The sequence below is a fragment of the Girardinichthys multiradiatus genome, chromosome 13 (assembly GCF_021462225.1).
Source record: "Girardinichthys multiradiatus isolate DD_20200921_A chromosome 13, DD_fGirMul_XY1, whole genome shotgun sequence".
NCBI classification, from domain to species: Eukaryota; Metazoa; Chordata; class Actinopteri; order Cyprinodontiformes; family Goodeidae; genus Girardinichthys; species Girardinichthys multiradiatus.
Window position 1 is genome coordinate 27,462,367 of NC_061806.1, and position 16,337 is coordinate 27,478,703.

The 16,337-nt window shown below is 38.2% G+C and overlaps 1 protein-coding gene across 5 annotated transcripts in view; it reads right to left on the minus strand.

Moving 5' to 3' along the window:
• Nucleotides 1-4,576: 4,576 nt before the first annotated feature.
• Nucleotides 4,577-16,337, minus strand: part of trps1 (trichorhinophalangeal syndrome I) — a 151,349-nt gene continuing 139,588 nt past the window's right edge. For all 5 annotated transcript variants that reach the window (XM_047383456.1, XM_047383455.1, XM_047383454.1 and 2 more), the window contains one exon: nucleotides 4,577-12,950. In XM_047383456.1, coding sequence (XP_047239412.1) covers nucleotides 11,448-12,950 — 1,503 coding nt within the window. In that variant the 3' untranslated portion in view covers nucleotides 4,577-11,447. The remainder of the gene's footprint in view (nucleotides 12,951-16,337) is intronic.

Here is a 16,337-nt window from a genome sequence, read left to right on the forward strand (position 1 = left end):
CCACTATGGAAGAAGCAGTATAGAAAATGACTGACTGTTTTTATTTAAGGCACTTTATGTCAACAACCGATGCACATTTTTATAGCACATCAAAGGTTGAGTACTATAATTGTGGTCAGAGGTTTCCAAACACTCATCATGGGCATGAACATCCTAAACATTTGCGGTATTTAATGATTTATTTGAACAGTTATTTTTCCAGGGTGCAATGACTATAGCCACATACATTGCATCCATTGTCAATTTTCTCCATGCAGCCGTCTGTTACCCGTTCGTCAGAATATGAAATCTGAACTGTTGCAAAATGTCAGCTAGCAGGTTACAGCTCAATCAAGACTTATGAAAACATGACATCCACTATGGCAGTGTTTCATTATACGTGTCCCTGCGCAGCAACACACACAATGTTTGCCTGCGGCTCTCTCACATGCAGACACACAGTCAAACCTCCCTGTCATCGGTGTTAGTAACTCATACATAAACATGAATTACGATAAACAGAAACGCTGTTGGTGGGATGTTTAAACAGGGAGTCAGGCAGCCTGACAGGCTCACCGTCAGAGGCTAACACCAAACACAGGGAAGATATGCAGGCATCACACTTAGAAAATGTCAACATTCAATCTGTGCATCCTTTATCTGGTGCTTACTATCCATACATGGTAAAAACATTTGGTTTTACAATCATTTTACGCCACGTTTATTCATTTATTGGGTCTTTTTTTTTTGGTTGAGTAGGTTAATAATTGTGTGCTGCTGCATGTGCCTGTGTGCTGACCTCTTCGTCAGAAATCGGGGTGTTTAGTATTCCAGTCTGAAGCAGATTTTTTGTGGCCAATCATCTCACAGTTGTACACTTTCAACACACGCACCAACACACAGATATAAATGGAATCATGCTGCTACATAATTTCCTTGCAAGTTCAAAGGCGGAGTTAATCAACCCTGATCAATGTTCGTTTTATAGCTGCAAAGATAAAATGATAATGCTATATATAATGTTACCCAAAGATTAGAAGCTTTTTGTCTTTTAAAAGATAGTGTCACTGTGTTGATTAAGTTTGTCAAAGTTCCTGATCCAAGGAGAGCCTTGTAAGAACTATTCTGTAACTTGAAAATCGCAACTCAGGCCCTACGCTGGATATTTCATAAATGTAAGGTTGAAACCAAACATTCATGTACCTGCATAGAAAGGTTTATTTTTCCCTTAAAGGTTCAGTAGGTAACTTTTGCTAAAATGTATTTTTTACATTTTTGTTAAAACTGTCACTATGTTCTAAAAGTACAATATGAGAAAGATGATCTGTGAAACAACCCAGCTCCTCTGGGTCCTTCCAGTGGTCCTACTACCATTTGCAGAAATTAAAATTGCTCCTGGTCAGAAACAACCAATCAGAGCCAGGATGAATATCTTAGCAGTGTCAATCATGCTCGTGTATGGTCTGCTCACACCCCTCCCCTGCACAGCGCGTACCATCATTTAAGTTCAAAACTGCCAGTGTGGTGCAGCTGTGCTAATATCTGTGCTAATGGTGCTGTACTAATGATTTAAGGACCAAGTCTGTAGTCAAAGTATAGGCAGGACATATTTAATGTAAAGCATATCGTTGATCTTTCGTCCCTACCAGTGAATGTGCCATAGCTGTTTGTCTGCCATAATCAGTGGCCCTGCTTACCGATGTTGTGGAGGGAGGGCTGTAAACACAGCAGAGAGCAAGGGTGGTGGGACCACCGTTTTCTCAGAACTCCCTACTGCAGCTTTAATGTCTAATATTAAATTAGACAAGCAGTTTCCTTTTATATTGAGAGCCTCACCTATGGAGCTACACCTCACACACACACACACACACACTGCTTCCTTGTGTGGCATCATGGAAAAATCTAGATAAATAAGCCAAGCAGAGATTTGTGGACCTCCACATGTTGGGTTCATCCCTAGGTGCAATTTCCAGATGCCAGATCTATTGAGACAGTTAAATGCAAGTATAAACACCATGGGAATGTCAAGCAATCATGGATTTCAGCAAGCATTCTATGTCCCAGGGGTGAACATGGTTTGATGAGCAATGTGCACATCAACCCTAGAACAAAAGCAAAAGACATAGTATCCTCACACTAGGCTGAAGATGGTGAAAGTGAATCATTATCTACAGTGAAACGAGTCCTTTACCAGCCACTCCATTACTAAGAATGGAACAAAAAAGCCAGATTATAGTTTGCAAAATGCACATAGGAAGAAAACTTTACATTTAGAAGACATGTCATGTAGTCTGATGAAATAAAATTCAAGTGTTAGGCTATGATGATCATTGTTACATTTAGGGGGGAAATGAGGGATGCTCGCAACTCTAAAAACACTACCCAACTGTGGAGTACCAGGGTGGCAGCATCATGTTGTCGTTTTGCTGCAGGAGGGACAGGTTCACTTCACAGAATAGAGGGCGTCATAAGAAAAGAACATTTTGTGAAAATATTGAAGCAACATCTAGAGAGATTAGCCAGGAAGATAAAGCTTGGATGCAAATGGTTCTTCCAAGTTGACAATGACCTTAAGCTCCAAGTTTGTTACAAGACAATGAAGTTAATTTTCTGAAGCGACCATCCCAAAGTCCTAATCTCACTCCCACAGTAATTTTGAGGGCAGAACCGAAAAGTTGTGTGCAAGCAAGACTTAGCTACATCAGTTCTGTCATGAGGAAACGGCCTAAATTCCGGCAAACTGTTGTGGGAGGCTTATGCAAGGATATCCAAAAAGTTTGATTAAAGTCATACAGTTCAAAATGCAATTCTGGTAAATCCCAGGGATATGTAAACTTCTCAATTTAAAGAAAGACAAACATGTTCATCATCTGGCCTTTAGCAAGTAGAAATTATTTGGGTAATCTAAACTGACCTAAAACAAGTAAAGTTTAGTCTGAGATAATGTCAGAAAATGAGTAAAAAACAGGTTCTCTTTGTTTTTTTTATGTAAACATCTGGTTTCATACTGTACATTTTTCTTTAGCAAGGAACTTTACAGCTGCTGCACCAAAGCTCTGGAATAGTCTTTAGTATTAAATGAGGTCTGCCTACATGAACAATTTACGACATCATGTCATGGTTCTTTCCCACAGTGGCTGCGTGCAGGTTTTGTGTTTGTGCTGTGTTTTCTCTCTCCTGCAGGGTATGGCTGACAGGTGCAGCTGCAACAGGTGTTTCTCATTTGACCCCAATCACCAGAGCTTCATAAGGAGCTGGAACCTGGAGGGCGGCATCAGCTCGTTGTCTCTGCCAGTGTGCTCACCTGACCGTGTTGTGCAGTTCTCTGCATTTCATTTTCTCCAGCCATCCATCCGTTCATCCATTTGACAGATGGGTGCTGGTGCCCATCTCCAACAATCTACGGGCAAGAGGCGAGGTACATCCTGGACAAGTCGCCAGTCCATCGCAGGGCAACACAGCGACACACAGGACGAACAACCATGTACACACACATTCACTCCGAAAGGGCAATTGAGAGAGACCAATTAACCTAACAGTCATGTTTTTGGATTGTGAGAGTAAGTCTGAGTTCATCCCATAGACTACATGGATGCATTTTTGTGAAGACAGAGAAAAAAATATCGGAAGCAGTGCATCAAGGCCTTTATTTTATTCTACGGTGTACACATATACATATATCTGTCTGGTGATCATTCACTCACCGCAGCATACCAAATTCTTGGAGGGGTTGAAATGGCAAGGAGCTTGGCCTTATATTTCTTCTGGGCCTCACGGACTGTGTATCTAGCATTAAAAATTTGCCTGACAATATGAATTGGAAATGGAATTATGATACAGAGATGTCACAACAAAAATAGCTTACTCTGCCCTAACACAGTAGCAGCCAATTAGCAGTAACATTTATAATCATGGATGTTTGACAACAATCTTTATACTAGATTTGACCCACGAAAAAAAAAAAGTTGAGAAATAGTGGGACAGCCCCGTATGAGTAAACCTGAAGACCATGATAGATTTTGGAAAAGGTGACCCAGTTTTTTCCCTAGTGCCATTTGAATGCATGGAAATATCTGATTTATACTTAGAAAAGTTTAAAGTCACAATCCAAATACAAATATACCAAAGCAACGTTCATACTAAATGTCATTGAAGCCAACACTGCAAGATGACTCAATATGCAGAAACCTTGTCCTTTGTAGATCAGCGATTGAAACATATTCAATCACTAAAGTAATATGTAATCATGCTTTGGGAACATGTTCCTACACTGTGATTAATTTCTAGCTAAATGAAAAATACAAAAACATGGATACTGGTATCACGAGAAGGCTTAAAAAGCAATAAAAACAGGCAGGTGGCATCAAACAGCAGATGATAAAAAATAAGGTGTAGTAGCTGCATACACATTGGGAGGCTAGTATGCAGACTTGGAATAAAATCCTTTATGAGCATTATGCTTATAGAAAGATGTCCCCCGGGTTTCTAACCTGGGGGTTTCCCCATGCTTTATACATTTCAAAAATGCTTAATCTTGCTAGAAAGGTTTTGCAAAAACACTTAATTAAGCGACCACTTGGAAATAAAACACACAGTGTTTGTTTTGAGAATGTTTGTTATAACTTTTATTATTTATTATTATCATCATCATCATAGTCATCACTATTCTTCAAGTTTAGCTGTGTAACAAACTTTTCTTGGCTGTCAAAATATGTTGCTGAAATATCTTTTTTGCATGAAACAAAACTAAAAACAATAATGTACAGAAAGGTATTGAATAAAATACAACATGAGAGAGAACATAACCTAGAAATAAACAAATAAACTTCCCTACAAAAGCCATTCAACATAGAAGAGACAAACTTCTACAATAATATACTGATTAAACATAAAAACGTACTGTGTGTGAGTGTTTGTGTGTGTGTGTCTGTGTGTGTGTATTGTCAGCCAGTATTAAACTAGCCTTGGCTAACACTGTTCACCCCAAAATCTACACTCACTATGTACCTATGTGTGTGTTGTCCCTTCCTTGGCAATAAGAACATAAATGGAGTGCAAGCAACAGCATCACTTCCTAGGACACATTCTGACAGAGACAAAACATGTGATAAGGCCTCCCAATGTAAACGCTGATTTGATTTGAAATGCCATCAAACCTACAAACATACAATCATCACTGAAGTAAAACAAGGCCATGTGTTCCTCAGACCCCGGTCTTTTGTAAAAGCATAATTGCATAATCGTTACCATGATCTAAAATTGAAAATCCCTAGATTCATAAAGACACACTTTAGTAGTTTCAAATGAATGTGACATTGTCAAAAATCTGGTAAAAGAAAAAGCACATTGTCAGATGGGACTAGGTTCTTCGGGGCATTTACAAACTCAAAAGAACAAAGATTTTGCTATCAAGGCTGTTCCTTTTTGCTTTCAACTCAGAAACAGAGAAAAGATTTTCCTTCAAAAGCTAAGACACTGAGACATCTTGGCATAATATTTCTTATTTTTCCCCAGCCCACTTGGAAATCTTACTGGTTCATCAAAATGACATTTCAAATGTGAATTTAGCAAAAACAACACAAAAATTCATTCCCCTCTAGGTTTCTAAGAATCCCATAAAAGATATTTAAAATAAAATCTTACAGCTAAAAGCTTATGCTGTATCCCTGTTTAATGTCAGTCCCCTTGATATAAACCATCTTAACATTTACTACAAAATCCAGCATTTAGCTTTGAACCAACCAGAGCCCTATTCAGGTCATCTATAAAATGCTTAAATTAACTAGATAGGTCAGCATGTAAAATCTTGAGTAGGTATTTCTGTGTTCAAATTGCCCACTCTTTCACTATAGTTCATTCTAAGTACGTCATTTTAAAGAGCACTACTTGTGAACTAGATTTTATTCAAGACAGTAATAGGGAAGTACACCTGATTAGTAAAATAAACATTTATGGGGAGCCGCGCGGCATTGCAGTATATCTTGCGCTTCATATACGGAGGCTTTTAGGTCATTAACGTAAAATTCGAATCCCGAATCCAGGACCAGTCACTAGATTAAGGAAAAAAACTATTTAAAAAAATGTATTGCTATGGAGTGTGGCCAAAACAAATCATTTGCATGCTTTTACTAATGATAGTTCACTTACGATGATAGCATGCCATAACATTAGTTAACTTTAATCTTGGCCCAACCATTGTTGGGCCAACATTAAAGTTAATATGATAACACCAATGGTTAGTTCAACACTAATGTTAGCATGCTAACACGAATGATTATGTCAACACTAATGTTAGACTACTAGTGCTAATGGCTGTGTCAGCACTAATGTTAGCATGCTAAAAGTAATGGTTCAAGATTAATGTTAGCATGCTAACACCAATGATTAGCTTAAGTCTAACGTTATCCTACTAACTGTAACAGCTGGCTTCATGTTAACGCCTACAGCTAATTACTGTGCTGTTCAGACTTGTTGAACATCAACAGTAATTCACCAGATTTCTCAACTTTAAAGGGTGTGTCTCCTTGTCATCGTGAGTCGGTGGATTTAGTTATTTACTTATACGTAAACTTACACATTTTCAAAATGTTGTCAGTATGCAATAAATATATTAAAGATGGCTTAATATTTTTCTTTTGCAGGGTTGGTCGTTTTGTGTAGTTATGGCGATAAATATTCATACAATAAGTTAATAATAAAAATACTGCTTTGTACATTTTAACATAGGCAAAAATTTTGAAAATGTCTTTATGATCTATTGATAGACAGCCTATCTGTCAATACAGGTATAAAATACTCATCAGGTGGATATGAAGTGATGTGTGGTCAGTAGGAAACTACTCTATTTTGTACCCAGAAATCTGGTACTCAAAAGCCAAAACTATAAAGGTATGAAATCTTTATTTTTCCAGTTAAACTAAGCATGAGTCAGTCAGTAAATGAGTGAACATTTTGAACACAGCATGAGTCTCTGACTGAAAACCTTGAAAAACGTGAGAGAGGGAAGGTTATAGAACAGATGATAAGCCGAGGACTGAGATGTACAGTGACACCTACATTCAAATCAATACATGAAAACGATAGACTTAATGCTGAAATACAGTTAAAGAACAAACCAAAGAAAACATTTTCATTTTCTCCCACAGATTCTTCAAATGCCCCTATCCTTCCATCTCAGCCAGCACCTACCATCCATTCCTTTATTGTCTTGGAAAACAGTGCATTGTTTGTTTTGTTTTGCTACAAATAAGGATGTAAACATTTTTTACATACTAGAAGCCCCTTAACAGATCGAAGGTTTTAACTTCAAAATAAAAAATAAGACGAGATATTGCCAATAATATTGGCATTTAAGTTTGAATGATGTAAGTTTGAAGAATATAAGTTTGCTGAACATACCCAAACTTTTCATCCTAAGTACAATTTAGATTAAAGGTAATTTTAAATAATGCAGCAAAATGAGATAAAATGTCTTCACTTTTGATATGGGCAACAGGATAATAAAGGGCTTCTGAGCCCAGGCTTTAACTATCTCAGTAATTATATCGTACCAACAGCCTGCAGCTTGACGTTGGAAGCAAAGCTGTTTTATTAGTAACGGTTTAACCAATCTACCTACAGATCAAATAGTAGGAAATTTAACAAATATTCTGAATGCAAAGATTTATTTTTTAGCCTTTAACTAATTATTTTATTCTCCCTTGTCTCATAAATGTATAAATTACTTGTCAAAATTGTACAATTCAAAGAATTTCTCTATGATAACCATAGCTTTCAGTTTCAACATAAAATTCAGTGTTGGTCATAATTTTAAGCCAATTTCATTGAAGGTATTATACACAGTTGTATTCTTATTTGTTATTAAACAAATTACCACTTACACAAAATGTAATGTCACTGAAGCTCAAAACACTGGCAAACTCTTCTCTGAGGTGTATGGCTCATAATTTCTATAAGGTAGTGTACATACTTGAAAAATAAACCGACAAGTTTGTTAGTACATCATTGCAGAGAGAGGCATCATTCCTTCTTTAGAGGCTAAAAATTAAAAGTTTGAACAGACACTAAAAACACTGTTATAAAGGAATCAAACACCTGTTGCATGGTAGCCAGTATCAATAATGTCTTCATACACATTCTGTCTTCTTAGACATTACTTACATTTTTACACAGTTGCCACGGGCCAGGAGGAGATTCTCATGACTGAATAACCTTGAGTAAAAACATTATGAATTCAGTACCCTAACCCTATCTCTTATAAGGACTGGGGTCTTAATTTCGTGGTAAGTTTTATAATAAAATGTATTGTCAGTTTCAGGCTAAAATACCAGATGACCGGCAGGCTGTTTTGTAAAATCTAGATTTTTTAATTTACTAAGTTCTTTATTCGGATCTCTAGTACCAATTTTAAATTGAAGTGAAAGGAAAACCTTACCACTACTTTGAGAGTAAGTAAAATGTTTGACTTTGTCATTAAATCTAGGACACAGCTGACTGACAGCTCACAAACATTGCTGGAGAGAAGGGAACACTCCTCTTTGAACTATAAATTATATTTACTTTGATCTTTTCTGTCAATATACTTTTTGTAAATTTAAGTTCTGAACCTGACAAGTTGATGTCAGCTACTTAATTAAACATGTTATCTGTAGCCTGCTAGCCTGTATGTCACCAGCATGGATGCTAAGTTGATTCGCTTGTTGCAAATCTTTGTTTCAAAACAGTATTATCTTTAAAAGACTGATGGCTGTTACTTCTATGGTATATGAGCCATAACATTCTGTGTATTTTACTACCATAAAAAGTTACTGACTTTGTCTTTGTTTATGACACAATCAGACAGTTAGCATGCATGCAGTTATTCCTATTGCTTGTGCACCTTTTGCTCCCACATGTTTTCTTTCCATCCAACTTTCAGTTAAAATACTTAGATACTGGACTAGTTGTTGAGGAAAGACATTTTGTAGCCTCCCCTCCCTGTGGAGGGTGTTAATGATGACCTGATGGACACCTGTCAAGTTAGCAGTTTTACAATTGTTTGTATAGGAAATAATATGGCCACATCATAACTTTTGGCTTTTAATAAAATTTTTTTGGTTTCATAATATTCAAATTTGTGTAGCAACTGAATTATGTGTTTTTATTAGCTGAACGCCATCATCAAAAATAACAGAAATGAAAAAACTGATGTTTATATCACTCTTTGTGTAATGAGTTTCACTTTTTGATTTGGATTGCTAAAATAAATTAACCTTTCCAAATCATAACTTATTTAGATGTACCTGTACACAGCTGACAGACAGCTCACAGAAACTGGTGGGGGAGGCTTTGAGCTACTTTGTATTCATGCAACTGGAGAAAACTGTGGGAACGTTATGACACAGAATGTCATAACGTTTTAATCCTGTGTTTTACCTTGAGCCCAAAACCGGCCCGTGGCAATTATTGAGAAATCCAAAGACTTTATGTCTTTTAAAAGAAAAGCACGAGTTTGCAGGCACTAAGTGAATTTTTTTTTTTTTTTTCATTTTTGGATAAATATAAAAAAATATTTATTTTCTTATTCTCATCATGTTCCTTTCTATCTTTGATTTCCGGCAAAGGAGTCTCTTTTCTTTTGTTTTCTAGCATCTAAGGCAGCGAGGCTGAAAAAGTCTATATGTTTTGACAACAGGCAAGATAACCACCATTAAAATGCTTGTGGGGACTCAGGAAAAACAAAAAAGAGAACTTTTTCTAAACTTCAGAATTTTAAAGTAAAAGGTTAATTATACTTATTTTCTTATTAAGGTTTTCTGTATTATTTAAGGTAAAAAAAAAAAATGCAAGTTTCCATCCATTACAAAGGCAACAGATGACCCAGATTTATGAAGATGCTAACATGCTGCACAAAGGTAACTTATTTAACTCTGAGCAATAAGACATAAAACACTGTAGGCAAGAATCTCTTAAGACTAGTTTTTACAGTTGACCCAAACAGTTGATCATTTTGACAAATGTTGGGTTTTGCTCCCTAATTTCTGAAGTCTCTCTAATACACTTGTGACTTACACACATGTAGACAAACTAAAAGTTACAAACCTAAAAAAAAACAACAAACACTTTACCTCAATATGAACATATATAGAAGAGCAAAGGAAAACAAGACGTAACATGCTGGATGTAACACTTATCCGACTGACCCTTTGACGTGTACAACTGATGCTGTGATGAAGGCAGGTTGGTGTGCACGTGTGACCCCTGAGGACTGAGAAACTGAGCGTTAGCATTCATTATGTTTACATCGCCGTTTAGGGACGGACAAAACCCTTCGATCCTCACACATACACACACTGTAAATGCAATAACACAAATGCACACGTGCGCACACAACCCCCTCTGTTATTGTACCATTTGTTTTTGTTAAACGGCTTTTATCAATGTAACAAATCTCATTAAACGCACAAAGACAAAAGAACTAAAACAGACTAATTTTTATAGTACCATGTCCTTTAAAAAGCCTTTTTTGTACCTTTACAAAACAACAAATAAGAAAACGTAGCAAATTGCATTTTTGTTTAATTACGCCATCATGGTTCTTCTTATTATTACCATTATTATTATTATTCATATCATAAATGTAAATGTCAAGCAGGTTAATAAATGGTTGTTCTATTTAGGCAGGCAGCCAGGCACATAGCTAGTATCATGGCACAGAGGAAGGTAAAAAATAAAGTCATTTATTTAGTTTTTTTTCATCCAAGTGGATGAAGAGAACACTTTAGACCAGTTATATCAGTTTGACCTGGATTCAAGCAGTTTCAAAAAGGGTTAGGAATGGTCTTCAGCCACTGTCTTGATTTTGCATTGATCCAGGATCAGTTTGAGAAACAGCATGGGATAAAGTGAAAGAAACTGATCAAATCCGTACCAACTGAACCACAAACGAGCCCTAGCTGGTTTCAAGCAAACCAGTTTGAAAATCTCAAAAAAAGTTTTTTTTTTTTTTGGTTTTTAATCCATTTGAGAGGAAAAAATACACGTTCTGGGCAAGAGTGCAGCAGTCCTAACCAGATCAGATCTGGTTGTGCTGAAATAAAAATGGTGAATGCAGCAAATGAAATCAATGCAGCAAAGTTCAAGTGTTATACTTCTCTTGTATTTTAATGGCTATGTTAGTTCAGCCTCCAATCCTCCTGTATGAAGGTGCACAGATCGGCTGTTTCTGAAAGGTGATTTCAGCTGTATGCCAGCACCCTGCTCACTCCCTGCCACAAAGCTGTCAGGTAAGTTGTAACTCAGCGAAGGATTCAGGCTGTTTCTCCCTACAGCCCTGGCTGTAGTTCACCTGGGTCCTGCAATGATTTTCTCTGGGCCTTTGACACTGGCAGTGCTTTCTAAGGTATACCCATTAGGAAATGAGCAAACCTCATAGCAAGCATAGCGCCTAATACTCCAATAACAAGTTATTAAAGTTTTGTGTGAGTTGTTTAATTTCCATCGGTGAGCCCGTCTAACTTCTTAGACTCTGCCAAAGTTGTGAACTCTGTAGATCTTTGATCATCCAACACTATTTTCCCACATAATTCCTTACTTCTTTCTTGCTCTTCTTCAGCCTCTGGTATACTTTCACTGTCTGTATCTTCCTTTTCTTGGTCATCATGACCTGTTCTCATGACTTCATCATCTTTGCTTGTGATTCCTCCAGCTTTCTGCCCAGCTGTCAGGCTTCGACACTCAGATGCTGCCGTTACATGCAGAGTTTCGCCGTCTGGTGCGTGACCCTTCTGCTGCTGCTGTGGTGGTGGCAGTGTTTTGTGTAAGCCCCTCTGTATGTGAGTGGTGAAGTCATAGCGGTCCGAGCATACGTGGAGGCAAAACCCGCACTGGTATGGTTCCTTGTCGCCATGGCAGCTCATGTGCAGAGCGTACATGACCTCATCCAGGAAGTAGATGCCGCAGTGAGTGCAGCGGTTTGCGATGTCGTCCTGGGTGGCCGCATCCACCTTTGAGCAGTTTGACTTACAATTTCCTTCCTCCTCCATCTCTTCGCCCTCCTTCTCACGTTTCCAGTTTCTCATCGATGTCTCGCTCTGGGGTGACTCCTGCCTTTTCCTTTCAGAACCATTTGACACATGCGTGTTTGTGGTGTTCGAATCTCGTTGTCTTATTGCGAGATCCAAAGGAGTGTTGTTCTCCGGTGACGCTGAGGATGAGGTTTGAGCGTGATGAGGAGGAGGGGGGTAGTGAACAGGGGCTGGAGGAGGTGGGAGAGGGGAGTAAGGGGAAGCACAGTAAGGCACCGTGTAGCTTTGCTGGTGATACTGTACAGGGGTCACCATGGTTCCGAGTTGGTGGGAGTTGGTTGCCAGCCCACCAGGGCTGCTCAGATTACTGATGCTACCAGGGACCCCAGAGGTGGCTGCCATCTTATACTTGGTCCAGAATCTGAGCCAATCAGTTTCAGGTGTCAAATCAGGTGACAGGGTCAAAGGAAGAGGTAATGGGAAAAGTGGATATTGATATTTTTCTATCGGCGAACCTGGAGGGGAGTAACTAGAGGGTTTAGATGGACGCATGTACTTTTCAATCGGACTTCCTCTCTCTGATCCTCCTCCTTTCCCCGCTTCTAGTTTTGACGTTAATCCCCCATCTGCGATGCCCCCATTGCTCTCGGCCACCATGGCTGAGGTGGGGTGAGAGGGAAGGAGGAGGGGAGGCATGCGCCTGTGGATCTCTAGCGTCTGATTGGCTAAAAAGGCTTGAGTGGACCGCGGAGAGCGTGAGCGTGGGGAAGGCTGCTGGTTTTTCACTGATGGACAGCTCCTGCTGTCTGACTCCTCGCCGTTCAGGCGCTCCTCACTGGTGATTCGCTGCTGCTTTGGGGCTGGGTTCTCAGACGATAATGTATCGGGATTGAGGCGTTTTCGGGTTCGCCGTCGGATGATTTGCTCACCATTGTTTTGCTTGATGATGTTCAGGGGCCTGGGAGTCTACAAGGAAAAAAGAGACAAAACAGTGATACCACTGATTTTTCCTGCTCTGTCATGTGGATGTGGCTGCTTATTTAACTAATAAATGTCAAGTGTGTGTACCCCAGTATTACTCGCCTATAATGAAATTTAATGGATAATTGTTTTCACTGATGGAGCAGCAAATGTGAATGCCAATTGTGTAATCAAATGTGAATAAAAAATATACCTCAACCTATTTACAGTTACCAGTCAAGAATTTTTATTTCTGCAATTTAACTTGTATACAGAATGTTTGATTTTTTTGTTATTGTTGTTAAAAATGCACCACAGTTATCAGATGTTGATATGATGATATGAACATGTAATTTTTTTAATCCTTTATTACTAACATATCAACCACCCCTTAAAGCTGCACCTTTTGCCCTAAACACAAGGGGGCTCTCTCACATCTTATGTAAAGTCAATTTGCACCCAGGACACAAAACAAGTCTAACTCTAAAGCGAGTGCTACCCACCATTACAAAGGTCAAAAAGAGAGAGATAGCAGGAGAGATGAAGATAACTGTAAAGTTATTAAGAATTTAATCAGTTCCTTTCCCGGCAGTCAAAAACATTTCTAACTTTAGCATTTTGAATGTTTATCAGGACTATTGAAAACCTAAGGTTTATTTAAAATTGACTGTTGGTTTTATTTTTTAATAAATCAAAATCTGATCATTGTGGTGTGCATTTGTATTGTGCCACCTGAGTGAATACCTTGAAAAAGTAGGATTTTACCAGCTTTGCAAATCTACAAATTAAAAATTGCTCCGTAAAATAACTCAGGCCTGCTCAGATTAGATGGAGGGCATTTGCAATTAGCAATTTTCAAGTCTTAGGAAACATTCATAATTGCATTTGGGTCTCAACTTTGACCAGGCCCTTCTAACAAGAATATTCTTTCATCCAAACTATTTCATTGTAACTTTGGCTGTATGTTTAGAGTCGCTCTCCTGGTGGACGGTGAACCTCTCAGGCTTTTTGCCTCTAACAGGATTTCTTTCAGGATTGCCCTGTGTTTGGCTCCATCCACCTTCCCATCAGCTTCCCATTCTTGTCCCTGCCGAAGATAACATCCACACACCATGATGAGGCCACCACCATGTTTCATTGAGGGAATGGTATGATCATGGTAATGTGCAGTGTCAGTTTTTCTATGTACATAAAATTTTGCATGTAGATCAGAAAGTTCAGTTTTGGTCTCATTCTCCTTGGCCCCCTACATGGATTGTTGCAAACTGGAAACAGGCTTCTTATGACTTCTTATCAATATTGGGATTCTCTTTACCAGTCTTTACAGTCAGCATGATGGATTGACCAGTGTTCAGTGAGATGTTCAAAGCTTGGGATTTTGTTTTATAATCAATCATGATTAACCATGATTAAATTTCTCCACTTTTATTTAAAGGGCATAAGGGAAAAGGGTCTGAATACAAATTTATGTCACTTTTTTTTATTTCTGTTTGTAAAAAAATAAAAAAGAATCCTGCATCAATTTCTTTCTGATTCACAAATATGTGCTATTTGATACATCTGCAGTTATGTCTAAAATTTACCTTATTAATACCTGCAAAACTGCTGCATGCACAATTGTTTCAGTATGTGAAAAGCTCAGAGTTTGCAATAAAGTCTGACTGAGTCAGTTAGTCAGGTTAAAGGGGCAAAGAAGGTGTCATTTTTGGTTTGGAGTCTAGTGCCTCCTGCAATTGTTAAAGAAAAAAATAGCATCAGTCATAAAAATGAATAGGTCCTCAGGGCCACTTTCCAAGTGAAAAAAAAAATCCCGCAATAACAGTAACAACCAGAAATCAACAATGTTTTTTTCATACAAACAATAATAGAAAACACTCCGTACTTTAACAAAATGCAAAGAGTCTCCACTGTTAACTGAGTAACATATTTTTATACACATTTTAGAAGTCTGTTTCAATATCTTAAACCAGATTACACCAGTGGGGGAAGTGGCAGCCTAAACACTAACTAAATTACAACACAGGCATTTTTCTAATTCTCAACAGTTTTCCTGTTTGATTTTCTTTCCAAATAGACATAAACAAAGAGGAGAGATAAATCACAACTGGGATGCGCCATGTTGAGGAAGCAGAGGAGAGAGAGGTCAAGAACAAAGAGGAAGAGAAATGGAAGCACTAGACACCCACTTCCAGACTGTGGAGCTGGGATCTGAATCAGCTGACAGTGGAAGCTGACAGCAATAACTAATACTGGAACACTAATCGATTTCTCGGTGGTCTAGTGATGGATGCAGTTTTCCCACAATGCAATGCACAGGGGCAAATTACAAACAAAATGTTCTATAATGGCATAAGAACTTGATGGCAGTAGAGCTTTGCAAGCGTGACTGGTTGTAAAAAATTAAAGCCACGGTCTGAGTGACAGCTTTAAAAGTCAGTATTTCGTATGAAATGCTGTTTCTTCGTTGCCAAATACAAGCTAATTTTCTCATCTGCTTCCTGCTTGCTGTTCCACTCCAAAGATAATTTTACTTAACTGATTTGCAGCTTATTCAGCTGTTAAGGCACATACAGCACCTTGTATTCATACCCCTTAAACACAAACTTTAATGTTTTTCATTGGGATTTTAGGTGATAGGTCAACACAAAGTAGTGCATAATTGTGAAGTGGAAGGAAAATGTTAAATGATTTTCAAAATGTTTCACAAATAATGGCCTGAAATAAAATCTGTCTGGTGCATGTTTTTATTCACCCCCCTCTACTCTGATCTCCGTAAATAAAACCAGTAAACCAGTAAAATCCTGTTTTAATCACCTGATTAGCCAACAAATACCTCTTGTGTGTAATTTAATATCAGTATAAATCCAATGACTCTGTGAAGGCCTCAGAGGTTTATTAAAGATTAGTAGCAGATAGGTCAAGGATAAAGTTGTGGAGAGGTTTATAAAACAAGCTTGTAACAGAACACTATTCAATCCATCATCAGAAAATGAGAGAGTATGGCATGACTATGAACCTACTGAAACATGGCTGTCCACCTAAACTGAAAAATTGGGAGCGGGGAGAAAAGTAATCGGAGAAGAAGCCAAAAAACCCATAGTAACTCTGGAGGAGCTGCAGAGATCCAGAGCACAGCTCGGAGAATCTGTTGATGGGACATTTATTAGTTGCACACTCCACAGATCTGGCTTTTATGGAAGAGTGAAAAGAAAAAAGCCATTATTCAAGTAAAAACCATAAGAAGCCCAGTTAAGTAAGTCACAAGCCATGTAGGAGACATAGTGGAATGTGGAACATGGTGCACTGGTCAGATGAGACCACATTTTAACTTTACTACCTACATGCAAAATGCTTTGTTTGGCAGAAAACACCGTGCATTACTATGAACACACT